This window comes from Lissotriton vulgaris, chromosome 9 (genome assembly GCF_964263255.1).
Source record: "Lissotriton vulgaris chromosome 9, aLisVul1.2, whole genome shotgun sequence".
Lineage (NCBI taxonomy): Eukaryota > Metazoa > Chordata > Amphibia > Caudata > Salamandridae > Lissotriton > Lissotriton vulgaris.
Genome location: NC_141697.1, coordinates 1,228,222,468 through 1,228,249,870, shown reverse-complemented (window position 1 = coordinate 1,228,249,870; position 27,403 = coordinate 1,228,222,468). Strand labels below are relative to the sequence as shown.

The 27,403-nt window shown below is 48.7% G+C and overlaps 1 protein-coding gene across 1 annotated transcript in view; it reads left to right on the top strand.

The window, feature by feature from the left end:
• The first annotated feature begins 346 nt into the window (after positions 1-346).
• Positions 347-27,403, top strand: part of LOC147693115 (NUAK family SNF1-like kinase 1) — a 112,946-nt gene continuing 85,889 nt past the window's right edge. The window contains exon 1 of the mRNA XM_086939364.1: positions 347-1,539. Within this exon, the coding sequence (XP_086795490.1) occupies positions 1,240-1,539 (300 nt within the window). The 5' untranslated portion in view covers positions 347-1,239. The remainder of the gene's footprint in view (positions 1,540-27,403) is intronic.

Sequence of the window (27,403 nt, the reverse complement as noted above, 5' to 3'; positions counted from 1 at the left end):
GGAGCAGGCACAGCCCAGGCTGGCTGCAGGCAGTGACTGCACAGACAGACTCGCCGGGTGTGTGTGGGGAGGCAGAGCGGAGCTGCTGCTGCTGCTGGAGATAAGGGGGGGCTCTGACATCGCCGTGAGAGGAGGGGGGGCCTTGAGACACTCTGCCAGCAGTGCCCGGGAGCAGGCACAGCCCAGGCTGGCTGCAGGCAGTGACTGCACAGACACACAGGGTGTGTATGGGGAGCGCAGGAGATAAGGGGGCCTCTGACATCGCCGTGAGAGGAGGGGCTCAGAAGAGGCCCCTGATACACTCTGTCAGCAGTGCCCGGAAGGAGGCAGCGCCTGCAGGCACTGTGAATACACACAGGCGCTGTGTGCAGGAGGCAGACCCGTGCTGCTGACGGAGAGAGGGGGGCTGCTGTCACTCCTCACCCCTCACAGAGGAGACGAGGGGGCATCAGTGCCCACACAGAGACCCCACTGACACTCAAGACACTCTGCGCTGGCAGATCAAGGTGGCAGAACCTGCTCGCAGTGTGCCCAGGCGCAGGTGGTGAGTGCAGGGTGGAACCCATAGGGAGGGCTGCTGTCATTCCCGCCCCCCGCAGAGGAGACCAGGAGCATCACTGCCCACAAGGACACCCCCACAGAGACCCCGCAGCACTGCCCAGGGAAGCTGGGCACAGCCGCCCCTGCCTGACGGAGAGGGCAGACCGCAGCAGGATGACTAGCGCTGCCAGCCCGGGTGCAGGGGGCACTCCAGGATGTTGACAGGAGGTGGTGACCGTGCAGACGTGCAGGGGATCCCGTGCCACCCAGAGCCAAGTCACAGCGAGGAGGCTGCTGCCCACCCCTGAGACGGAGAGGGGGCGCTGTCCCTCGTAAACACTCCCGGCACTAGGGTGCTTTTACAGGAAGAAGGCTTAATGAATGAATGAATGAATGGATGGAGAGCCTTGTATAGCTCCTCGCAGCAAACTGAGTCCCCTCGAGGAACTTCCAAGAAGAAGGGGGGCTACGCACTGAGTTAAGGAGGAGAGGTTTCAGTGTCTTGCTAGAAGTCCCGGCGCAGCTATCCACCCGGAAGCACAGTGTGGTCCTTGGCAGGAGTGCACCAGGCGATGAACACGGGAGACTCCCTGCTGAGAGAGATGCTGCTGAGAGAGATGCTGCTGAGGAGAACCCTCTAGTCCCGCCCCCCCCCCCCCCTAACCGAGGACACCCGTGCGCCCCCCGCACGCCGCACTCATGACCGGGGTCACCCCCTTGAGTCGGGACACAGACCGGGGAGCGGTCACCATGGAAGGGGGGCTGGCCGGCGGTCACCTGGTGACCAGCCTCAGCGCAAAGCACAGAGGGTCGGAGAGGGGTGCAGGAGGGGGGCCCCGGGACCCCACCAGCGGGAGTCCGGGCCCCGCGGGACCCGCAAGAGTCAAGAAGCATCACCACAAGCACAGCGTGAAGAGCAGGTACGAGGTGCAAGAGACCCTGGGGCGAGGCACCTACGGCAAGGTCAAGAAGGCGGTGGAGAGGTCAACTGGCAGAGTGGTGAGTACCTACCTGCGCCGTCACTGGCAGAGTGGTGAGTACCTACCTGCGCCGTCACTGGCAGAGTGGTGAGTACCTACCTGCCCTGCGACTGGAAGAATGGTGAGTACCTGCCCCGTGACTGGCAGAGTGGCGTCGCGAGTACCTACCTGCCGCATGACTGATCGAATGGTGAGTTCCTGTCCTGTGACTGGCAGAGTGGTGAGGGCTTACCCCGTGACTGGTAGAGTGGCGAGTACCTGCCCCAGCCCTGGCAGAGTGGTGAGTACCTACCTGCCCCGTGACTGGAAGAATGATGAGTGCCTACCCCGTGAGTGGTAGAGTGGTTAGTGCCTGCCTCGAGGCTGGCAAAGTGGTAGTACCTGCCCCACCCATGGCAGAGTGGTGAGTACCCGCCCCACCCCTGGCAGAGTGGTGAGTACCTGCCCCGTGACTGGTAGAGGGGTGAGTACCTTCCCCACCTGTCCCGCGCCTGTCAGAGTGGTGAGTACCTGTTCCACGCCTGACAGAGTGGTGAGTACCTGCCCCGTGACTGGTAGAGTGGTGAGTACCAGCCCACCGGAGAGCGCAAGCCTGGCGGGCAGTATAACAGGGCCGCTCCCGGCACTTTCACCAGAAGCTCTTTCTAATCTGGGACTTGTGGTTTCACTTTTCCCATTCCATTCCCAGCATGCAACGCGAGGGTGGCTAAAACGGGGTGAACGTGTGGTGCATAATAACACGCGGGCGCGTTGCACCTATTGTATATCGTGGGATTATAACTGGGCGCGCACGGTCCGCTCAGGCACGTGGCTTTTACTGCTCGGTAATACACGTCCCTGCGTTTAGTCGCCTTTAAGCCATATGAGCTGGAAATATGTTTTTTCCCTTAAAGTCTGTAGATTATGCAGCAGGTGATGGACTATGTGGCAAATGTAATATAATTATGCAGAACACGTCCTGCTACAAGCCCGCATATTTCAGGGTCCTTAATTATAGCCTACTGAGATTAAAACGAGGTTCTTTTCATGCTGCCCCATGGGCGCTTGAACGCAGAGAGGTGGTACAGCGTCGGGCACATGCCCACATCCTTAGAATGGAATATGTTGTTACTTCGAGGCACACAGGGTGCTGGATTTCAGCCCCCGAGAGCCCCGCTGTGCTTTTCAGCCTTCCATCCGATGAGCTCTCTGTCTTAAAATAGGTCCTCACTCACAGCGGGGCCTCTCTGTTTTGCATCATCCATGTGTCACTCTGAGCTTCCGAGATGTTTGGAGTGCCCCGTGCCCGGGTTTAGCCTGGAGTTCTTACGACCCATCGCACCACCCACCCACCGTGTCTGCACCAGGCCAGCTGTGCACGTCTGGCTACGCAAAGCGTCATCACCCAAGAAGCGCGCCTTGTACTCAACCTGTGATAATCCCGGCATGTCCCCCGGGGGTACCAATGCGTGAACACCATGCCCCCTGCTGTGCTTGAACACCATATACCCCCCTGGGTACCAGTGCTTGAACCCCATTGCCCCCGCAGTGTTTGAACACCATATACCCCCCCTGGGTACCAGTGTTTGAACACTATATACCCCCCTGGGAACCAGTGCTTGAACACCATATACCCCCCTGGGTACCAGTGCTTGAACACCATATACCCCCCTGGGTACCAGTGCTTGAACACCATATACCCCCCTGGGTACCAGTGCTTGAACACCATATACCCCCCTGGGTACCAGTGCTTGAACACCATATTCCCCCCTGGGTACCAGTTCTTGAACACCATATTCCCCCCTGGGTACCAGTGCTTGAACACCATATACCCCCTGGGTACCAGTGCTTGAACACCATATACCCCCCCTGGGTACTAGTTCTTGAACACCATATTCCCCCCTGGGTACCAGTGCTTGAACACCATATACCCCCCTGGGTACCAGTGCTTGAACACCATATTCCCCCCTGGGTACCAGTGCTTGAACACCATATACCCCCCTGGGTACCAGTGCTTGAACACCATATACCCCCCTGGGTACCAGTGCTTGAACACCATATTCCCCCCTGGGTACCAGTTCTTGAACACCATATTCCCCCCTGGGTACCAGTGCTTGAACACCATATACCCCCTGGGTACCAGTGCTTGAACACCATATACCCCCCCTGGGTACTAGTTCTTGAACACCACATTCCCCCCTGGGTACCAGTGCTTGAACACCATATACCCCCCTGGGTACCAGTGCTTGAACACCATATTCCCCCCTGGGTACCAGTGCTTGAACACTATATACCCCCCTGGGTACCAGTGCTTGAACACCATATACCCCCCTGGGGACCAGTGCTTGAACACCATATACCCCCCTGGCTACCAGTGCTTGAACACTATATACCCCCGGGGTACCAGTGCTTGAACACTATATATCCCCCTGGGTACCAGTGCTTGAACCCCCCCCCCCCCCCCCCTCTGGGCTTGAAACCATGCCCCCCCTGCAGTGCTTGAACACCATATACCGCCCTGGGGTATCAGTGCCCCCTCCCCACACACACACTGTCAGCGTCAACAATGAGAGATCATATGCGATTGGACAGTCACAGGCTTTTAAGCGGGATGTTTAGTTTAGAAATTGTTCCTAAACTTACTCTCGTGTTATTATAATAAGTTCTAAGCGCCCTGAGCGGCTGTTAGTCGCTCATAGGCGCTGCTCCAGCGCTCCAACAATTTCCCCACATAGTTCTCGCATAAACACACGATTTACCACTTCAAATCTAGCGATCGAAAGGCGATGCTTCCTCCCTCCCTTGCCCCTGCCCTGCTTTTACAGTCACCCAGCTGGTCGCAAATCAATGCTTCGGAAGCGAGCGTGGTGCGTGTCCATGGTTACCACCCATGCAGTGATGGTAATGTTGAGTGACAGGTCTCTTCAGTTGCACAGAGGCCTCGTTACCCTCGGGGGTTGAGAGAGGCCCAATGAACTGTAAGGGGGGCCTCGTTTATCCAGGACGTTTGGTAACCCCAGAGCCCTACACCCCCTCTCCCCCTCCACCCAGGGGATTGAGTTGTTGCTCTCAGCCAATGACCTGTCAGAGTTGGCAGTTGTGCTTTTATCATAGCCAGTCTGATGGCTCAGTGAGTTAAGCGCTGCCTGCTGAAACATGCAGTACTCTGCAGGCCGTAATTATAAATCCCGGTAAGGCCAACTCAAGAGTTTCATCCTTCCGAGGTCAGTAAATATTTTCAATACATTGGATATTTGTAACACTCGTTTTTCCTGCTCTTAGAATGGGCCAATGCGTGGTTTAAAACACTACATAAAAACAAGTTATTATTATAAACGATAGCAGAGATAATCTTCAACCAAACCTGGGCTGGCCACCTGGGAGCCAGGGAAACCTCCTGTGATGTGCAGGACGATGGGCTGAATAAGAGGGACCCCCCCAAGCTAAGTAGGGCCCCCATGGACAAAGTACGACTCAATAACTCACCTGGGATACGATGGGCCCGATTCACAGCACTAACTTAAGACAAAATCCTCAACTTACTCCTTTTGGTATTCACAGAAGTTAGGATTTTGTCTTAAGTTTGTCTTAAGACTGACTTAAGACAAAATCCTAACTTCTGTGAATACCAAAAGGAGTAAGTTTAGGATTTTGTCTTAAGTTAGTTCTGTGAATCGAGCCCGGAGAGTTTGAGGTTTCAAAAAGAATCTCAGGACATCTTTTTGCATAAAAAGATACCGCATAGAACAACAACACAAAAAAGAATACCAAATAACACAATAAACAGGAGAGCTAGTTATGCAGATTTGTAGAGCGCGGTATCAGCCAGCTGGGTCTCCTGGTGCTGAGCAGGTGTGATTCTAGCCACGCCAAGTGCAGTGGCGGCTCGCACAGGTAATGCTGTGGGGTGGTGAGACGGGGCGGTGGCGGGGTAGTGGAGTTCGACAAACGACAGGAAAGTGGAATGAAAGCAAATAAATAAATAAAACCACTTACCTTGCGCTCGCGGCCGAGCACAAGGTAAGTAGTTTTATTTATTAAATCCCATTCCACTTTCCTGTCGTAAGTCCTACCCCTGCCCCACGCCCCACAGCGCTACCTGTGCATGCCGCCACTGATCTAGCGCCTAGTGGAACTATCCGAAAAGCTAGACCTTCAGCCGAGATGAGGATGAGTCTGTTGCGTGTGGCGGCTGGTCATTCCACATTTTATAATTGTGGGAGAAGGTTTGACTGCTGGGTCTGGTTTTCCATATGGGTGGGATTTGTGCAAATAAGAGTCTGTGTGATTGGAGGTGTGGGCAAGGTTTGTTAAAGCATGCCCTCCCAGTCCCTATAAAACTGGAGTTATGATTGGCCACCACCTGGCTTCTCCTTATTCAAGCCCTCCCTTCACTTGGAGCCCCCATACAGGACCCCCACCTACTCCCGGAAACTGTTGCCAAATTGTTGAAAACCTACTTCCGGTTCTCAAAATAGGGAATGGTGCCAGCCTTAACTCTGCTCCAGGGACCCACCCGACATCTTGTGGTAGATGTGCCAAGCACTTTGCCAAACTCGCCCCCCTGGCATGAGGGCCACATCCCAGATTCCCAGGGCACCTTGGGGAGAATCTTTACAGGGATTGGAGCACCCTTGTAGGGCCAGCCTGCCCTGCCCCATGGCACCATTGGTATGCCAAGCTCAGCCTTGGGGTAGAAGAACAGCCAGGTCCCTGAATGGCCAGAAGTTTGAAGCCTGGTGCCAGAGGAGGCCACCTGTCTTGTGGCCAACGGCGGGTCCACCCCACCAACCAGAGCAAACACGATAACACAACCAAAGTACCAGAAGAGGAAGAACGCCTCATCCTCACCCCTTATGGAGGATTCAGTGGGTGGCCCTTTCCACAAACCTCGAAGGAGAGAGACCGGTGCGGCCAGGAGAAGGCCCCTGTTTTACGACCCCCACAAAAGCTACCCTTGGTGATGTTGTTCGGTGCAGCGGAGAGTCTGACGGTCAACTTAGATATTTTTTTGATGAAAACCTGCTGCTTTGACATTGGCAGAAGGACATATGAGACAGTAAATCTGTTCTTGATTATTTAATTGGGCGCAAAGAGGCTGCATTTTAAAATATCCCTCAGGGCTAAAACACCTGCTGCAGAGAACTCTGTGCACCGATTATAATAGTGGTAAAATAACTTTAGGGATTAACACCGCTCTTGGAGAGTTAAGTGTTTTGCCTAATCGCAGTTTTGACTCCTATAGTAGCTTGCAGGCTTAATACGCCTGCTGCAAAGCACTTATGTAACATTGAGATCAAAGATTGGTATTTTATGTAGAGAGTTAAAAGGGCTGCAGCTTCTGGCACTCAGGTCATTTTGTTTCTTCCAAGTCGTAAGGTGCAACCCTTCTAATATAGCACAGTGACCTGTTTCCCGGCTTCAAGGGGCTGCGAGCAAACTGTGAGTCGCAGGTATAGAGACTTATTGTTTCATTTGTCAATGTGTTGTTATTCTAAGATTGGAACGAAGGGTTCATTTGGGAAGAAATAAAGGGCCTAATTTATGAGGCCCCTTGTGCCGCCGGAACGTCACTTTTTGTGACATTCGGTGGCGCAGGAGCCTGCTCCATATTTACAAGGGAGCATTAAGCTACTTTTTTTTGTTAGGGCTCGCCCCTTTCCTATTCCCCAGGAATAGGAAAAGAGCCCTAATGCAGCCAAACCATATTTAAGGCCAAGGGCTCTCCAGCGGATTTTGGGAAGTGCACGCCTCATGCACGATCTTGCCTGAGCCTTCTGCCTATCAGCCTGCCAGTTCTCCTCCCCGAATTATTCACTTCACTCACTCTGGCTCTTCAAAGGCTCTGCTCCCCGCCCCCCCGCCTGCACTTCACGGCCACTTGCCTTCTGTCCCTTAATCTCCCCGTGACTCCCCCCTCACCTCTCCCACTCCACTGCTTCAGGCCCCAACCATTTGCTCAGGACATTGCTTGTTTAATATGGTGTTGTGTAACGATTGCCTGTCCTCTCACTCGCAGTACAAGCTTTAACTTGGCACCCTCTGCAGCTACAAAGTCTCTGAGAAACAGTAGACGGCAGTGTATGTTTTACCGCATATAAGAGTTTATTTTTGTGGCATGATGCCTGTCAGGGCACTGTGTAAGGGAAGGTAGCATTCTAGTGCTTTTAACCAGCGTGTGGTCAGTAATCGTGCAATGCGTCTATTATGCACTCTGTGCTAAACTTGGTCTTCCCAGGGCAAGGCTTCTTCTTCCAATATTTGAATTAATTCACATTTAAAAAAAAATCCTTGTACTGGGCTCTCACGAGAGCGTTGCAATTAGATGCATACTGTAGTGAATATTTCTTACTTTAGCGTAGGAAAACTGTGGCGCTTTGGTCAGCCTATGTCTTGAACTGTTCAGGATCACTTGCCTTAGTGGTGATAAGTGCCACATTCACCAAAATTCACAAGGAAGATATTAAAATGTTGGCAAAATTAGAATACTCGTTCCAAAAGGAATGGAATGTCTTGGGTATTTAAACGAATACATAATTGAGAGGTTATAACAAAACATGTGGGATGGAAAGCAAATGGAATACTGTAGATGTCACCTGGATAGCGAAACGTTTGTAGCAACCGTGTTTCTCAAACACTAACCGTACATCACGTGACACTTGTCGAATGGCTGCGTGCACTCTGGGATGCAATGCAGATCTACTCTGCACCTGGAAACTCAAGCAATCCACGAAGCTCGTGAGCCTCACTAGACATCTGCAAGGCTAAGCAAGCTCTGACTCACATGGCAGTGGGATCGCTTACAATATTTCTGATTTATTCAAACTGAAGAAATAGTTGCCTTTCATATGTTGATTCACTTAACTCTAGCGCTAAAAAACAGTTTTTGGGATTAGATAGATCTCCAGCAAAATGACCTGGCCAACCCCTCTTGTCCCCAGAGCCCTGGGCCGGCGAGCAGCCGCCCTGACACCAATGCACCTTTCCCAGCCCTGCACCCATCCAGCCCTCCCCCACCCGGCGGCTTCCGTGCCAGCCACGCCCCTGCAGAGAAGTACTTAGCATGTAATTGGCACACACATCCTAATGGCGCTGCCTATCTCTGGGCTTTTGTCTGGCCTTTCCTGGGGCTGTCAGGGTGTGAAACGACAGGGACTTAAAGGAAATGTCAGGAGCTGGGCGGCATTGACGAGTAAACTCTGGATTTCTCTGCAGTTTCAAAGTTCCTCTAAATTCAAGACGCGGCTCACAGGTTTGCTAAGCTGTAGGATTTCGAACTGGTAGTGCATTTTGTTAGTGATGCATGCAGTGGCGTGTGATAGTGCATAGGCCCTACTTCAAGAAAGGTGAATGAGTTTAGTTCACCACTGCTGGTAAACGAGAAAAGAGCCCATTGGGCACTGAGGCCACTGCAGATTTCTTACCACCTTTCAGGCACAAACATGTATTTATAAATGTGTGCGCCTCTATCTGTCTCTTTCTTGCTCCATTCCACAGCCTCTGAATTATTCATCACTTTCCTTCTTGCTCTCGCAGCCCACTCTCACGTTATCTCTCCTCTCTCACTGCCCCCTTTTCTCCTCTCTCACTGCCCCACTTTTCTGTCACTTCTTCACTCATTCTATCGTTTTCACTTTTACCCTGTCTCCCTCTCACATTTTCTTTCTTTCTCTCATTTCCTCTTCTCTCTCCCTCCCTCTCTCTCTCTCTCTCTCTCTCTCTCTCTCTCTCTCTCTCTCTCTCTCTCTCTCTATCTCTCTCTCTCTCTTTCTCTCCTATCTCTCTCTTTCTCTCTCATGTTCTCCATCTCATTCTCCCAAGCCTTCTCTCTCCCTCCGTCTCTCCAGCTTTCTCTCTCGCTCTCTTCTCTCCCACTCTCTCAGGGGCATCACCACATCACTCAGGGGCACCACCACATCACTCAGGGGCACCAACATCACCACCACATCACTCGGGGGCACCACCACATCACTCAGGGGCACCACTCAGGGGCACCACCACATCACTCAGGGACACCACCACATCACTCAGGGACACCACCACATCACTCAGGGGCACCACCACATCACCACCACATCACTCAGGGACACCACCACATCACTCGGGGACACCACCACATTACTCAGGGACACCACCACATCACTCAGGGACACCACCACATCACTCTGGGACACCCATACTCTGGGACACCCATATCACTCTGGGGCACCACCACATCACTCTGGGAAACCACCACATCACTCTGGGACACCACCACATCACTCTGGGACACCACCACTTCACTCTGGGACACCACTACATCACTCTAATAACCACCACATCACTCTAGTACACCACCACATCACCCAGCCCAACCACATCATCACTCCGGGACACCACCACATCACTCTAATACACCACCACATCACTCAGCCCAACCACATCATCACTCAGCACCACAACAGCATAACTCAGCACCACAACAGCAGTGTCCTTGCTTGCTACCAACAAGCTTTGCCATAGCCAATAGGACTCGCATTAGGAAAGTGTAAGCTATTGGCTTTGTGAATAACAATGCTATTAATTTATATATTTTCAAAGCTAACACATATTTTTAAAAAGTTGTCATTTACAATACCAATAGCTCACACTTTCCTAATGCGAGACCTATTGCATTGCAAATGCTTGTTTAAAGCTGCCTCGTAAATATTCCCTTTAACCCAGTTTTCTGCATTAAAGCAGCGTGCAATGGGTGTAGGTGGGGGCGTTCCCAGCACATGCAAAAATACGATGCTGTGGGACCAATTCAATGCAAAAATGCTCAAACAGGTTTATAAATTACCTATCTGACCCTATTTCTTATTCTAGAATAAATCTCTACAATTCTAATATGTCAGTTCCCAGCCACATCCATGGCTTTTTGGCACTGCCCCAGATTTATGAGAAATTGTACATCTGAGGTAGTGCCAAAAATGTACGAGGCACAACAAGGAGAAATATCATTGTTTTTCCTTTTTCTATGTGTGTTGCATTTTGCAGGCCGCACAGGCCGCATCGTAATCGGCCCCTTTGGTGTTTTTCCTCTGACGGTTGACTCTATAATGTCTACAGGTATAGATGATACGTGATTTGTGAATCTTATAACCCTCATTGTCTTATATTACATTTCCTGGACATTGATTAACACACTTGTATGGTTTAATGTGTCACCTTTGTGTGATGTAAAGTGCTGTTTCACCCTGCACTGTTATGAGTAGTGTTACGAAAGAATTAAATACAAAAATAGTGGGTGTTTTTAAATCATTATTTGTGTAATTGCTCGTGTCTGGCTATCTTCACGTTTCATCTCCTACATAGAAGGTTGAACAGCATCAAATACCGGCCGCCAAGTCATAGTTTCTCTAAAGTACTTGTCAAGTGATAAGCTGTGTGACATAACATGTGTATTTTAAAGTGCACCTTCATCCATGTCATTAAGTTCCTATAAATCTATGTATGAGCTGCGCATTTAGACAAAATAAACTGTTGGATTGGTGTCCCGAATGATTTCAGACACCCCCACTGGATATGTTTGACTGTAGACCAGCTAGCTCACAGTGTTACCATGAACCCCTCTTACCAAGGAGAAAATAGTTTCTGGCAACTATCAAACATGACAACCCCGTGGAAACAGTACAGTACTTTTCTCTCAGTCATTCGTGCTCACTTTGTCTCAGAGAGATACACAGAATAAAGGATGGGGAAGTTTTCAATAAGCATTTATTGAACCAGCGTCATTCTAGTGTAAAATATGTGTGCTGCAACAACTATAAGACACAAACACATATACACAGTTATAAGCACCAACAGAGTAAGTAGATGGTAGAATTCTACCATGGTGCTAAAACAATGGATATACGCAGGTATATAGATACATGACAGTAATAATGCGTACTCCTACGATGCTAACCCTAACTAGATGTACCTAAGTGTACATAACATGCATGTAGGTGTGTAGCCAAGAATCACCCTAGGATAAAACCAACCCCATTACCTGATGTGAGAGAACGAAGGACCCCATCTTGGTCTCGAGTTGGACACCCCAGCGAGGAATGTCAGACCACAGTGAGCTGGAGTATCTGCGTGCAGGGACCTCAGTGTCTCGTGTCAGCGTGTCAGCATAGAAGTCTTTCTCCTCTGCCTGCCTCAGCAAAGATATGGTGCTTATATACCCAAAAGGTGTCCGCAGGGGTTCTACCTTGCTGTGTCATGTTGGCCGAGGATGACAATTGGGATGACCCTTATACATAGTTATTATGCAGAATTTGCAGAAGTTGGTCGTCCTGCTGTGATTCTGAGAATCCTCATGCATAATAAATGAGGCTAGGTTTCGGAGAAAACCACAAGACATTTATGCAGCATCTAACTAGGTAAAAGGTCAGCACAAAACCCGTTATGTAGTACAATGGGGTGAAAGCTTAGGTGACAACCCAGGCCTTTAATGGGGTACATTGCTCGGCCCATGATGCAGAGATCTGGTCTCGGCCCATGATCCCATGATGCAAGGATCTGAGACTCGGCCCATGACCCCATGATGCAGGGATCTGGGCTCGACCCATGCCCCCATTATGCAGGGATCGGTGCCCACCCCTTGATGCAGGGATCTGGGCTCGACCCTTGACCCCATGATGCAGGGATCTGGGCTCGACCCATGATGCAGAGTTCTGGGCACGGCCCATGACCCCATGATGCAGGGATCTGAGCTCGACCCTTGACCCCATGATGCAGGGATCTGTGCTCGGCCCATGACCCTATGATGCAGGGATCTGGGCTCGACTCTTGACCCCATGATGCAGGGATCTGTGCTCGGCCCATGACCCTATGATGCAGGGATCTGGGCTCGACTCTTGACCCCATGATGCAGGGATCTGTGCTCGACCCATGATGCAGGGATCTGGGCTCGACCCTTGACCCCATGATGCACGGATCTGTGCTCGACCCATGATGCAGGGATCTGGGCTCGACCCATGATGCAGGGATCTGGGCTCGACCCATGACCCCATGATGCAGGGATCTGAGCTCGACCCTTGACCCCATGATGCAGGGATCTGTGCTCGGCCCATGACCCCATGATGCAGGGATCTGGGCTCGACTCTTGACCCCATGATGCAGGAATCTGGGCTCAATCCTTGACCCCATGATGCAGGGATCTGTGCTCGACCCATGATGCAGGGATCTGGGCTCGACCCATGACCCCATGATGCAGGGATCTGGGCTCGACTCCTGACCCCATGATGCAGGGATCTGGGCTCGACCCATGATGCAGGGATCTGTGCTCGACCCATGATGCAACGTATGCTTTACAATACAGACTTTGTTCACAGACGGAACCTGGGTCGCCATTATGTATATCTTTGTGTTTATTATCTGCTTCTTGTTTTATTTACATATGCATTATCATCAAGAGACAACAAAGACAGAACTGGAGACTCATTAGCGCGCTGGTTGTGTCTCCTGCTTGATGATGGGCACATCGCAGGCAATGTTTAAAGCTTTTGTTAGAGACAGCGAGTTATCGCAGGGGGCAAAGCATAACCCCATGTCAATCATCCATCCATCTGCGTGATTCCTTCCGCCCACCCTGGTGCCCTCTGACCCCTCTGCTCCCTTGTCACTCATGTCTGAGTGAGACACAGATGCTGCTGCCCAGCAGAAAAGCCTTTCAATACAATTAACGGGTACCTCACCGCCACTTAACGCCAGCAGCAAGGCACACTTATCTGACGTCATTAGAGGAAGGCTCAGCTGCTGCTGGTGCGCCCCCTGTCCCTGAAGCCCACAGCAGACAGGAAGTGAAAGGCTTGGCTTGGCTGGCAGAAGGCCCGGCTCACACAAGACACGTTTGCTCCTCACGAGGGGGTTTGTGGGTTACACTCCAGTAAAGTCAGGCCATGGGAAGGGTCTTTTCCTCAGGATAAATGTTACAAGTGGAGAAAATCTATGACCTGTGCTGGTCTAATCTTCATTTACTTTTGAATGCCGAATTGAGTGTCGGAGATGCTAAGCATGGGCGGTGTGTATTTAAAAGACCCTTATCTTTAAAGATGACCGAGCGACCCGTGTGTCTCTCTTTGTGTGTAAACCTGGGCGAAGTTCATGGAGTTCCGCTAAGCGGAACTCCGTGAAGTGACCAAAAAACTCTGCCGCGCTTCGCGGAGTTCCGCGAGTGGCGGAGTGTCTTAGAGTCATGCTGTTAGCAGTGATTTTGAGCGCCGGCTGTTTCTCCCACACCTTAAAATCATTGCGAAAGGCACCATGCGCAGCGCAAGAAGGCGCAGCTTCCTCTCTGCTGCTAGAGTAGATTTTCTACTCGAGCGGCAGCTTTCTCAATGTGAACCGAATGTTTCTCAGCGCGAGTGGTCGTGACCTGCTGCGACCACTCGCATTGATAAATCCAACCCCCGCATTCAGAAATCTTGCCAGGAGGTTCATTTTCCTCGCTCACGCTCGCCAACTGGACCTTGGCGAGCATGAGCAATAAAAAATCTCGCAGGGGGTGGATTTTCCTTGCTTGCGCTCACCAACTTGACGTTGACTCGACGCGGAGCAGAGTTTTTGGATACTGTGCGTACTCAGCAGAGCACAAAAACTTGCGATGGTGTGGGATCATCTGGGATGAAATTTTGAGGATAGTTCTAGCCAAATGAAACATGTCAGAAGAGGAAGACACTTTAAAGAAAAGCTGTATGTAGTCAGCATACTGTGGTAGGAAGAGGCAGGTAAGTATGGGCGAATTTTGCGAATCTCGCGTTAGCGAATTTTGCGGATTTGCGAACTCGCAATCCGCAAAATCCGCGAATTCCCGCGAATTTGCGTTTTTTTTTTGTGTTCGCACGGGTTTCTGCAAGTTCGCGAGGGTTTTGTACAATTTCGCAAATTGCGAAATTGTACAAAACGCATGCGAACTTGCAGAAACCTGTGCGAACACAATGTGCCCAGTAGGGTATGTGCCTCGTCTTGTGTGAATAAAAGGTCAGAGAAAGATCAGTTCAGCAGATGAAGAGAAAGAAGATCCTGGTCACAGGAACAGCACGGGTATTGCGCTCGTGAAAGTCAAGGATGCAAAGCCTATCCAGCATCACAGCTGATTTTCCACGGTAGATTTGGGAAGAAGGCACACCTGTCCAGCCTCGACGACGCTCACGATTGTTTTTGGGCTAATGAATGAGTCACTGAATTTGGGCATCAACTAGTTCGAGCGTCCATGTGTGTGTTACTATGCAATCGTCCCGAAGGGCGCAGGGGTCCCTTGAGTGAGCTGTGAGCTGTAACTATTTTACAATGGCGCCAGCAAGCTGCCAGCGCCGTTGTAAAATAGTTACAAAGTTAGCTTGCACAGGAAGCACTTAGATAAAATAAAGCAGCACCTGCTTCGTTTTATCTAGTGGTTCCTGTGCAAACTAACTTTGTAACTATTTTACAACGGCGCTGGCAGCTTGCTGGCGCCATTGTAAAATAGTTGCATGAGTGGGGGTTCAACTTTTGAACCCGTTACGCTCGCGGATTTTTTTCTGCGGATTTTGTGGGAAATCCGCAAAATTCGCGGATTGCGGATTTCCCAAAAATCCGCGAGCGTAACGGATTTCCCGCTCACACTTAGAGGCAGGGTTCTATGAGAGAGCTCGCGGTTCAAGGTAGAGCTTGAACCAAGTGGGTCAAGCACAGATCCTCGTGAAGCACCTAAGGGATTGGCTACAGGGTGTTACAGAGCTGCACAGCTGGATGTCAAGGGTAGCTGGTGAATAGGCTGTGTGTGCTTGCATGCAGTATGGGGCCTCAGACAGGAAGTGAATGGCTAATACATGTCTTCCTCTCCACAATTCATGACTTCAGCAGGAAGATTATGTAGGGTGAGTCTGGCTCTGTGTGGTCTCCATGACTTGGGTGTGAGACCACAAGGAAACTGCTTTGTTGGATGCTTTGAACACGGTAGGAGAACCGGATGTTGGACATCCCACATTTAAGCAGGAGCGGGTGATTCGGTTACATAACAGGAAGTTGTGGTTATTTGTCTGTTATGGAACATAGGTTGGCTGGTGTAGGTGGTGCATGAGTAGTATTCGGCCAGATTGTGCTGATTGGATGCAGTGAAAAGAATGCAGTGAGCGGTGTGTGTGCTTGGGAGTGAGCTGTGTGTGTGCTTGTGAGTGTTAGTTTGTCTGTGTGTATATGAGTGGAGTTGAGAGAAGACAAGGAGACCAAGAAGACAGATGCTGACAGGAGCAGGTGAAAGTGACAGGACCAATTCTGAAAAGGAAACTAGAGTCCTGGTTCCAGAAAAGAGTGCTGGTGCAAACCACGTGCAAACACCAGCACAAACTAAACACTCACTTATGTGCCCCCCCCCCCCACCTGTTTTTTCTTACACTTACCTGTTTCCTGTCCTCGTTAGAGAACTCTCACTAGTCTACCTTAATCTCTGGTCAGTCCAGCACAAACAGTCACAGTGTGGTTCCAGAATATAGACTGACAAAAAAACTGTGTCCTAAATCTCGACTACAAAAACATCACCCAATGGAGTTAATAATAGAAAAACTACAACTAACTCAAAGGTATTTTTTATAAACAGTATTTACAATACAATATCCTAGTCGTACACATATTTCTGCATAGGAAATTCTGACATAGAAAGGTGGTCACAGGTGGCACTCCCAGATGAGGCCTGGATCTTTCATTTCATCATCAGGCTTTGACCCGGAAGTGGAAAAAAGGGAAGGTAGAGACCGATAGAGAAACAGGGCTAAAGGGAGAAAGCAGGGGTGAAAAAGAAAGGAAAGAGTGATACAAAGACTCAGGAAGTGTTGGGGGTTGGGAGAGAGAAGTATGTGGTTGAGGCAGGTTTAGGCAGTCTCGGTATTCGGCAACTCTGGCATTTGTTGGTGCCTCAAGGGGCTCCTACAAAAAACTTAGGGCCACCACCCTTCTTTTTCTTTTTTTAAATCAAGCAGTGACTGACACACAACCTAAATTTGTTAGGCAAATTCAAAATGAGCTAGAATCCGAAATAATTGTGAGATAAAAAACTAACCATGCAGAACCTCTGGTATATGGTCGGTGTCTTCTTAAGGATTTTGTGGCCCCCGGGGCGAAACATCTTTTGGGGGCCTCTGTATAGAACTTTAAATTGTGTTACCCATCTCCTGCTCATTTTAGCCCACATGTTGCCAAACTATACCGAAGCATGTTAATCTTTAACAGGGTCACACAAAAACAGTTGAAATATTTCTAGCCTGGGACCCCAAAAATCTTTAAAATAGCGCTGCGTAGACGGAGTCAGAGGTAGAGGGAGGGAGGGAATAGAAAAAACAGAATAGAGAGAGGTCACATAGAGAGAAGGGGTTTCACTTTTCAGGGGGGTGGAACCCTTGTCAGGCTGGGGCCCTGGGCCCACTTAGCTCATGTGCTCACTCTACAGTGGACTGGGTTGGTTTCAGAACATCCGGTCTTACATTTAGAAGCTACATTACAAATCGTTTTTTTCTGTCTTGGGCCAGACGCAGTCATCTTACTCAGGAAGAGTCTTTGTGAATCAGGTCTGTGAGTAAGCAAGTCTTACTACTGGAAATTCAGGAGTAAATCACAACTTAGACAGGAGTATCGCATGACTACTTGTGACTCTACCCCTAAGATAGAGGCTCTCCATTGACCAGGTGCTCCCTGGCAGGCAGGAAAGGGGGAATAACTTCTGCTGGCCTGCGGCTGGTGCGCTGAACTGTGAATGCCAGGGGCCACAGCCATGGTTCTTTGGGTGGCAAAGGATAAAGCACACGATGACCATATACTGAGCTTCAGAAGGATAGCACGACTGCTGCGTCATCACACAGGGACCCAAGCATTGCGAAAGCTGCTGAGTCTTACTCACTCTTAGAAGACTATGTAACATACTCTAGGCGCGTGACGTCTAATTACATCCAGTTCACACTCTACAGGTTGCATCATCTTAGCTGCCAACAGCCCCACAAGTCAGGTGTCACGTCTTTAGCCCGCCCTAGCCATATATATACCACTAATCTGCATGCTGGAACCTGTAGCTCTGCCCCTGTAATGCTACCTTTGCAGACAGGGTCACTTCCTGGAAGAGGCCGGCGGGGCTGCAGCTGAGTCAGTTACGCGCCGGCCTTGCCAGGCTCTGTCCATTGCAGATGTGAATGTTCACTGCTGGATTCGACTTATCACTGTTTACATGAGAAACGCCCGCCCCCTTCACTGTGAAGACACAATTAGCCTTCAGAGGATGGAACATTGCTCGAGTGTGCTTGGGGATCAGGGCGGCGCCCCTACCTCCTCGTATGGGCAGATTTCAGGGGGTCCAGAGGGGAGGTCACACCTGCGGCCGGCGGCAGGTCAGACATGGGGGTGGAAGGGACACCTGTTCTTCGCACGGCCAGCTTGCAGCGGTCCCTGGAGGCGGGTCACACATGTTGGAGGAGGAGAACCTGCCACGCGGACATGTCTCCCCAGGCTCCAGATGTGAGAGGTGACTGAGGTCACTCCAGCGGCCTGGCACTTCATCAGATGACAGGGCGCCTTGTAGTGCACTATGTATAGCGCCGCTGTGTACAAACAAGAGGCCTTTGTGCGCCTCTGTCTTTCGCACCACCACATGTGCACCAGTAGGGGGCCTTTCACGCTCAATAGTCGCTGTATTCTCACCCCCGTCTGATGGGATGTATGTAACACGATCCTTTCTGGGGGCATCAAACTCCTCCTGGTGAGGTCCGAATGCTTTGATCTCCCCCTGGCACAATTAACACCCCAGAGATGGTCCATTTTACAGGCGCTAAAGAGATTTACGACACACTGCTGCAGCCACAGGGGATGCAAACGCAACGTTTGCGGAAAATGTAATTCCAAAAGGTTCAGTTTCATAATATAAGTAGTGGAATTATAGTTTTACATTGTTTTGCATGAAAGCAGATAAAAAATGTAGAATTGTTAATGTCGCAGATAAGAAACTATAAATATTTAGGGCCCGATTCACAGAACTAACTTAAGACAAAATCCTAAACTTACTACTTTTGGTATTCACAGAAGTTAGGATTTTGTCTTAAATTTGTTTTAAGACAGGCTTAAGTGTAGGATTTTGTCTTAAGTTAGTTCTGTGAATTGGGCCCTACATATAATTTTACTTTAAAGTAACCTGCGTTATATAAATATGAACAATAAAATAAAAACTTAAACGGGGCTCACGTGGTCACTTTGCTGCTGTAACTTGAGTTCAGAATAATAGAAAACAAGGTGCTACAGAGTTTCCCGCCTCTATTTATGACATTCGTGTTTTTAGAATTCACTATTAGTAAATTATTTATTCGGTTATCACGTAGAGGTGCTTTGAAAGTAAATGGTTATGGATTTATTAAATTTGAGTCAATTAAAAAAAAATGTATTTCGTCATTCTGTAGTTCAGCACAATACCAAAAGTACTGCCAGGCACTGGTAACATCTCTCCTTTGGTGGAGTGACTGAGTATAAGCAGGGTGGGAGGATCCCTGTGAAGAAGGGGGGACAGATTCATTCTACACTTTAGGTAGTTTTGCTGAAGTCAACCTGAAATGCACACTCTGTGCCAAGCCCAGTCACAGCACGTTTGTGTTTTCCGTAGCAAAAGCGGTATGTCAAGTTTTTTTTATTTTTCTATGTCAAGGCAGGTAGTAGATTTTTGTTATTTTTCTATGTCAAGGTCAGTAGTAAAATGTTTGATTTTTCCATATCAAGGCCAGTAGTAGATTTTTTTTAATTCTACGTCAATGCTGGTGGCAGACTTTTTGATTTTTCTATGTCTAGGCCACTAGTAACATTTTAGATTGTTCTATGTGAAGAGTTTACTACGAACATGTGTGACTTACCTGTGTGGAGCCCCCGCCTGTCCCCTGAATTTCAAGAATGCTCCTGGCTTACTCCTGGGCTCTAGCAGTAAGTCAGTACCTCTGAGTACTAATAGAAGGTTTCGTGTGTTTCCTTTCCTGGGAGGGGAGGGAAAGAGAGAGGCTGAGGGGAGATCTCCCTGGAGTTGCCACTATTTGGAGATGGATGGAGAACAGGACAAGACCCTGTTACCATCTGCTTAGCTCTGCTGTTGTGTTTCTACTTCTCTGAAGAGACCCCCAGGGGCCCCCTCTTCAGCCCAGTCAATGTCCCAGATAGGAAGGGTAGGGAGGTGGCTTAGAGGCCGGATGAGTGAGCACAATACCATTTGCGATCAACAAGATTCATTAAATGAATAGATTTAGGAAAACTAGTGGAGACTGTTTGCACAATTCACATAGAAAGCGTAAAAGCACGGGTGGCCCTTTAGATGCAGAATCAATACACTATAGATTAACCCGCCCCTGCCCTCTAGGGATGTATGACATCACAACGCATGCTTTTACATCGCATGCTTTTACATCGCAACTTTTACAACGCATGCCTTTACAACGCATAGTGCTTTGGGGCGCTGGATAGTGAATAGTTTAATTTACTATTCCAACTCCAGTCCCCGTGGATAGTAGGGAAGGTGTTGCATGGTAAATTAAACCTATTCCCTATCCTAGAGCGCCCCCCAGCGCAATGCGTTGTAATGGTTTGCGTTGTAAAAGTTGCGATGTAAAAGCACTGCGTGGTAAAAGTTGCGTTGTAAAGGATGTTTCCCGCCCTCTAGATATCTGAAGTTCTATGGTGCCTGTCCTCAAGTCAATAATCAATCCAGATGTTCTCAGGACTTAATTAAGTCATAGAAAAAGCTTTGCACATCAAGCCTGGGAGACTGAAGCCAGGAAAGACGGGTTTAAGACCACCGTGAGGGAGGACAAGACCCAGGTCCATCATCGCTCGCAGTCTTAACAACTGTCTCAAACCAGGAAGGATCATTTTAAGATTGTCTTCATCCTGGGCAGCACTGTCCTAAAAGTTGTCGGTGTTTACGCCCTGGTTTCTTGGCTTGGCAGCCGGCAGTCTGTGTTAAGCCTGTGAAATGCCCAATTGTTCGGGCACGTAGCTCTACCTAGACTACAGACGAAGACCTCTTCTTGCCCCTTGAGAGCGCCAGGCATGAGCTGGCACCAGGGGGGCTTTTTTATGAGTCTCATGCACCACTTTTGCACTACGTATAGTGGTGCATGCATGACGCAGGGCTCTCAATTCGATTTAGGAAGCCAAGCTATGCCGCCCTGCGTAGCTTCGAGTAGCCTTGGCCGTTGTGGTGGGTTGTCCAACACAACACCCATGGATTTAGACGCTGCCACAGATTTACAAAATCATGTAAACCTGGAGAAGCACCAAATCCGTACACCTCCTGCGGTGAGGCGTAACGAGGAGAAATATGTTCATTTCTCCTCATTCTTTCCTGGTTCTATGTAGGAAGAAAACACATCTTAGGACTCTTTTTGTACAGGAAGGTGCCCCTTCCTGTACAAAAACAATGCTGCATGCAACGGAGGCTGGTGCAAGGGAGTCTACGTTGGTGCGAGGCTACCCAAATGGCACCAGTGCAGGCAGAAAGGACAGCAATGCACTGTATTGCATAATTACGGTACCTTCCTGCCTTCTCACTTTGGCGCAGGGGAGTGCAGCAAAGTGCCTCGCGGAGCTGCCCTTTGCCAAAATCCCATAAATGAGGGCCCCAGGGTATCATTGCCCCTGGCTTTGTCCTGGCAGACGGGTGAACCAGCCATTGTACAATGATGGTGATCAGACTATGTGTGAGTCGCCCTCTTCTTCACGGATTGTTGTGACATTTGGAGTGTGTTGCTGCATTAAGGAATCTTTAGTGGTGGACATTCTGTGCACAACACAATGCGTCACCACCTAGTAATTCGCTAAGAATACAGATGACAGCGTACTCCATTGTGTAATGTCTGGCGTGAGTAACAACAAAGGACGCCTCTCCCACTGTGACACTACAGGGTGATGCTTAATATGCATCTTATTGTATCACATTCCATAAATAAGTGAGAATTTAGTGAGTCACCAGGACAGCCAGTGGAATAGGACCATTGATGGGAAAGTTGTATATATATTTTTGTAGCCACTCTTAAAGGCACTGTGCACTTTTCTAGCAGGAAACGTTTGCACAATGTGTACATCTTAGAGCAGACCTTTCAAAGTTGTAGTCTGCTGTTTAAACAGTTTTTGTTGTGTCATGATGTCATCCAAGGCTGTCCACCAAGTCCTGAAGAACTGGACCGAGGCTGAATCCTCAGGATAAATACAGAGGGGCTTATTTATCAGAGCCCAGCGTCACTATTGCACCACGTAAAGTGGTACATGCATGACGCGGGGCTCTCATTTCAATTTATGAAGCCACGCAAAGCCACCCTGCGTGGTTTGAGTGGCCTCACACATCTTGAGTGAGGCAACGCAGCACAAATCACTGCATTGCCTTTCTCTGCCACCAGGAGGCGCTCCATCGGCATTGCAGTGGGTGCTGCCACTCAACACCCATGGAATCAGACGCTGCCCCAGATTTGCAAAGTCATGTAAATCTGGGGAAGCACTAAATCTGAACACCTCCCGAGGTGAGGCGTAACGAGGAGAAATACGTTAATTTCTCCTTGTTTAATCCTCTTTCCATGTGTGCCGTATTCCGCAGCACACATAGAGAAAGGAAAATGCCTCTTGGGATTATTTTTGTGCAGAAAGGTGTCCCTTCCTGCACAAAAAAATCCTGCCTGCAACGCAGACACCCTGGCACCACGGTGCAAGGATGCCCTCATTGGCTCCAGGCTGCTAAAACGGCGCCAGCGCAGGGAGAAAGGACAGGAGTGCACGGTATTGCTTAAAATGTGGGGCACGCATTCCTGCCCTTTCACTTGACATAGGGCAGCGCCGCCCTTCGTCAAAATCCCATAAATAAATCCCAGAATGAGTAAATGAGTTCGCCAGAACTTCATTGTATATACGTTTTTCTTGAGTGGCTACCTTGAAAGTCGGGCAAGGCATCGATCTGGCCCTCCTGGACCTACAGTGGACGCACCTGGCCGGCCTCAATGCCCTCTTGACCCAGCCAATAATCTGCAGGTAATCGTATTCGTTTATCTTCAGGATGTCGAGTTACTCCTTGATCAGCAACAACCTGTCCCACATCAGGACCACGCCACACACTCTTCATGCATGTTATCACGCCCCCCACATCTGGGTAATTCAGTCCACAATCTTGCTTCGATCCCCTGCGGCGCCATGCCATGGATCTCTTCACCTGTGTGCATCATGAGTATCCGAGGTCATAATAATTAATCAGATATGTTGACTGGAAGAAATGTCCTGTCCCTAGAGTTACAACCGTGCTCAGCAGATAGATTAGATTTATAAAACGCACTATACCCTAAGGCGTCAAAGCGCTACCAACAGAAAAAGAAGCTACCCACAGAAGGAACAATTGCATAAAAGAGAATATGATCAGCTGTTGTCAGCGCCATCTTGCCCCCAGGTAGGAGCAGTGTTCTTATATGGTTTAATGCCACATTGAAGCTGAGTGCACCAGGGGCACACAGGGACACGGCTCTGTCTTAGATCACAAAGGCCTGGTGCCTGGCACCTGGGGTACAGATGGGCAGCCCCAGGACAAGCCTTTGATGATAGAACCACAGCTGGAAAGAATGTGTTTCAGTGTGCACCAAGTGAGTAATAGGAACTGCAGGCACCCAACAGCCTTCCAATCCATTGAATTAATTAATTCATATGTTTTTTTGGCATTTTTATATAGTGCGGAAATTACCCCAAGGTGTCAGAGAGCTTTACAATAAAACAGGTTTCATTACAAAGAGATAGAAAGGTACAAACAGTCAGTGGCGGCCGGCATGACGCGTGGCACTTACAGAGTGTTTGTTACTCCTTCCCCTGCTCTGAGAACAGAGCAGCCCACACTGCCATGCTGAGCTGCCGCAGCATGAGCACATACAATGATAATAACAACAAGTTATTATCATTTTTCCCCTTTATTTTCACTGCTGAAAGCAGTGGGTCGAAGCTCCTCCGCCTCAGCAGAGGAGCCGCCACTGAGGCTCTAACAGCGCAGATTCTGCATTTTGCGATGGTCTAGTGCATCCCAAAAGCTTCAGTTTGTTTTGCTCGGTAGCAAGAAGTGGATGTATGCAAGGCCTTGTGAGTGATACAGGCAGTCTTATACATTGCTCTGGCTTCTTTGGGGAGCCGGTGGAGAGTGACAGGCATTAGTATGATATGGTTCTTTCTTTTCGCCCCACAGATGAGAAGTGCTGCTGAATGTGGAAATGATTTCAGAGGGGAGAGGTGGGACTTGAGGAGACCTCTCAAAGGAGAATGACATAGTCTATTCTGGAGAGAAGCAGTGATTGAGCAAGAGATTTCAGTTCTTGTGCAGAAATGTAGCGGCAAATTCCCCAAAGAAAACGTAGATGATATTGTGCATTCCTGGCAATGTTGCTGGTCTGAGTTTGAAGGTTGAGGGCCTGATTTACATCTCGGCGGACGGGTTAATCCATCACAACGGCGACGGACATCCCATCCCCCAAAATATAAATACCGTAGGATCTAATGGGATTTATATTTGGGCGGATGAGATGTCCATCACTGTTGTGGCAGAGGAACCCGTCCGCCGAGACCTAAATCAGGCCCCTGAGACTTTGATCCAGAGTGACTCCCAGAGATTTGGCGCTGTCAACAGGGATGGGTTTGCTGTTGAGGATGTTGATTGTATCCATCCAGGATTGTACTGGCAGTGGTGAATTCAAAGAGATAATGAGGAAGAATTTGGTTTTGGATGGGTTCAGTTTTAGGTTGTGAACAGTCATCCAGTCGTGAACTGAGTTCAAGGTGAGTTCAAGGTGAGAGATGTAATTTGTGGATGCGACCTTTAGGTAGAGCTGGGCGTCATCTGCATACTGCTGGTGGGGATCCCAGCTTTTCTTGTAGGACTCTCAGAGTTTCAAGATAAAGGTCGAACAGGGTAGGAGCAAGGATAGATCCCTGTGGGACTCCTTGATCGACGGCCTTGGTAAAGATAGACAGTCGTCAATTTTGATCCTCTGTGATCTGCCCATAAGGATTCAAACCATTTTAGGACCACACCGTCAATGCCCATCTGATCTTTTAGAGTGTCTAGAAGCCGACGGTGATGTACTGTTTCAAAAGGTGCCGACAGGCCGAGAAGAAGAAGGAAGGAGGAGCTGTCTGAGTCTAGGACGCGAACAGCGTAGTCAACAATCTGAAGCAGTGCCGTTTCTGTACTGCATCCTTGATTGAAGCCGGATTAAAATTTGTCCAGAAGGTTTTTGTCTTTGATGTGTTGAGTGAGTTGTTCTGCTACGCATCTTTCAATGATTTTTTCAAGAAAATGTAAATTGGTTACGGACCGAAAGTTACTGAGGCCATTCACATCTGCTGAGGGTTTTTGAGAAATGATGTGATCTGACCAGTTTTGAGAGAATCAGGAAACTATCCTCGACTAAGAGAGAGATTCACTATTTTTGCCCAGGAAAGGAGCATGTGTGTGGGAAGGGTTTCATTTCCATGATGTTTTTAAGTAAGAGATTCTCCCCAGTAGTGTCTAAGGTTTGCCAGGTGTTCTCGGCTTTGCAAACTGTGGTTGGGAGAGGGTGTTCATTTTTGAATGAAGTGTTTTCATTTCTCACAAATATTTGCCTTTGGTAAAGTGATCTTGTATTACAGAGACAAACCAGATTAGTGGTGGAAAGTGTCTGTTTCCATTTCTTATACAGAGTTCTCAAGGTTTTTCTTTCTTCGTGTAAGGCCTTATTGAACCACGGGGCAGCGGGTGTTGGTCTTTTATTTCTGCTTGGTAGTGGAGCTGCCTCGTCAAGCAAAGTACAGAGACAGGGGTAGTGGAGACATTGACATCTGTGGCAGGACTAATGGGGGTAGTAACTTCACTGCAGACATGCTGAGTATGTTGATTTCGTTGTTCTTGATTTTGCGAAATCAGGAAGTCGCTCTTTGTGGTTGGCTTCTGGTCAGAGAGTGGTGACAACAGAGCTCTAACGAGAAAGGAATAAAAAAAGTGATCGGACCAGTCTGCTGGAATGGGTTCATTGATTGAGACCAGGTCATATTTGGAGAATTTAAGATCAAGTTTGGAGCCTTTTGGGGGGATTGGTTTAAAGTTGTGTTGTATCAGCTTGTTTGCGGAGAGGAAGGTGGCAAGCTGGTTGACTGCAGCATCTTCTGTGTTGCCCCAATGAAGATTAAAACCAGCAGAATGATCACTTTGTCGATTTGTGTTGAGTGGTCACCTGCAAGATCAATGTATTCTCGATTAAGGCCGGGTAGTCACCAGGTGGGTGAATGATGACATTAAGTCTGAAAGCGGAGTTGTGTTGCACTTGTAGTTCCAAGACTAGGCATTGGAGTGTGGAAAAGGGACCGTGGGAAGCTCCTTGCATTGTAGAGCATCTTTGAAGATGGCAGCCGCATCTCTCGCGACTCTACCTACGCTGCCATTTCTGATGATGGAGAAGTTTGCATGAAGAAGAGTGTCAAATATAAGTTATAGTACGTAATAGTGCCAGAAATTTCAAGCTTTTGTTTAATTGCTGATCTACCATTATGCATAAGGCTTCCTGTTTTCAGTTTTTACTGATTTCTACAGATACAGACTGAAAACGATTTATTTTCTTGTCTGTATTTATTTTTAAATGTGGATAAAAACGGAAATTCGGTGCTTTTTGAGTGATTCTTATTCACTTTGCCATGCCTGCCAGTTCAAAAACTGTGTGGATTGATCGGTAAGGGACCTAAAAAAAAGGGATTTTAGTAAAGAGCCTTTACCAGCAGTAGATGAGCGCAAGGCTAATACTCAAATGTGCATATTTTCATATAGGTGTCTTGATTTATCTTCTGCAGGTGTTTATATCACTGACACCTGGCAGGCATTCAAGCATGACTGCATATTTATTAGTTAAATAAATGCAGAAATATACCAGTTTCAGCTTTATTTTTTTCACAAAACCCGTAATGAACATGGATAAATACAGATAAAGTTGACCAAAAATAAATATGAATAAATACAGACGGAAATGTACAAAAAATAAATACCATAAAACCGGAGCCCTAATTATGAAGCATTCAACGTAGAGGCAAAGGCATGATTTGTTGTAAAGCGTGTCTGGGGTTTTGGTTGCAATAGGAAGGATATTTTTGTTGCCCAATGTCTGCTTCAGGAGAGACTCGTGTTTGGACTTGGATAGGGTCATGGAAATGATTGGAATTTTGGGTAGGTTTGAGGTGTCTGGAGTAGTGTCAGTAGTGGAGGGAGGTTGATAATATAGGGCTGTTGTAGATTACAAGTAGATTCACAATATCGGCTTGGGGGAGGTTGGGGTGAGTCTCTTGGGGTGAGGGAGGAGACTGCTCCTTGGTATGGCATATGTGGGGTAATGTGCCGCTGCCTTCTGCTGGGGGGAAGAGGGCTGAATGCAGTAGAGCGCCTTGAGCCGAGATGGGATCTGGTGTTACCAGAGTGGGAGAGTGTCGAGGTGAAGTTATTAAGTTTGGGTTCTAAGGTCCTCAGAGGAAAGGATGTTTATGTTTTTGTGATTTGTATTGCGCTCAAATACCCGGAGGTGTTTCGGCGCATGGGTTTCCCAGGACAAAGCACGCTGAAGGAATCACTGATCAAATAGCCATGCCTTGAGCAGCCTACGAAAGCTGGTGAGAGTGGGGCTGCATCTAAGAGACAAAGGAAGCCAATTCCAGAGTTTGGGGGCTGCCACTAAGAAACGTCTGTCTCCCCATGTGGAGGTTCTAGTGCGGGGGACTGAAAGAAGACATGACGAGGCAGATCGCAGCGATCTGCTGGGGGTGTAGATGTGAAATGCATTCCTCAAAAACTTTGGTCCTACGTTGTGCATTGCCTTGTAGGTGATGCAGAGCGCTTTGAATTTAATCCTGTTTCCGACCCTTAGCCAGTGCAG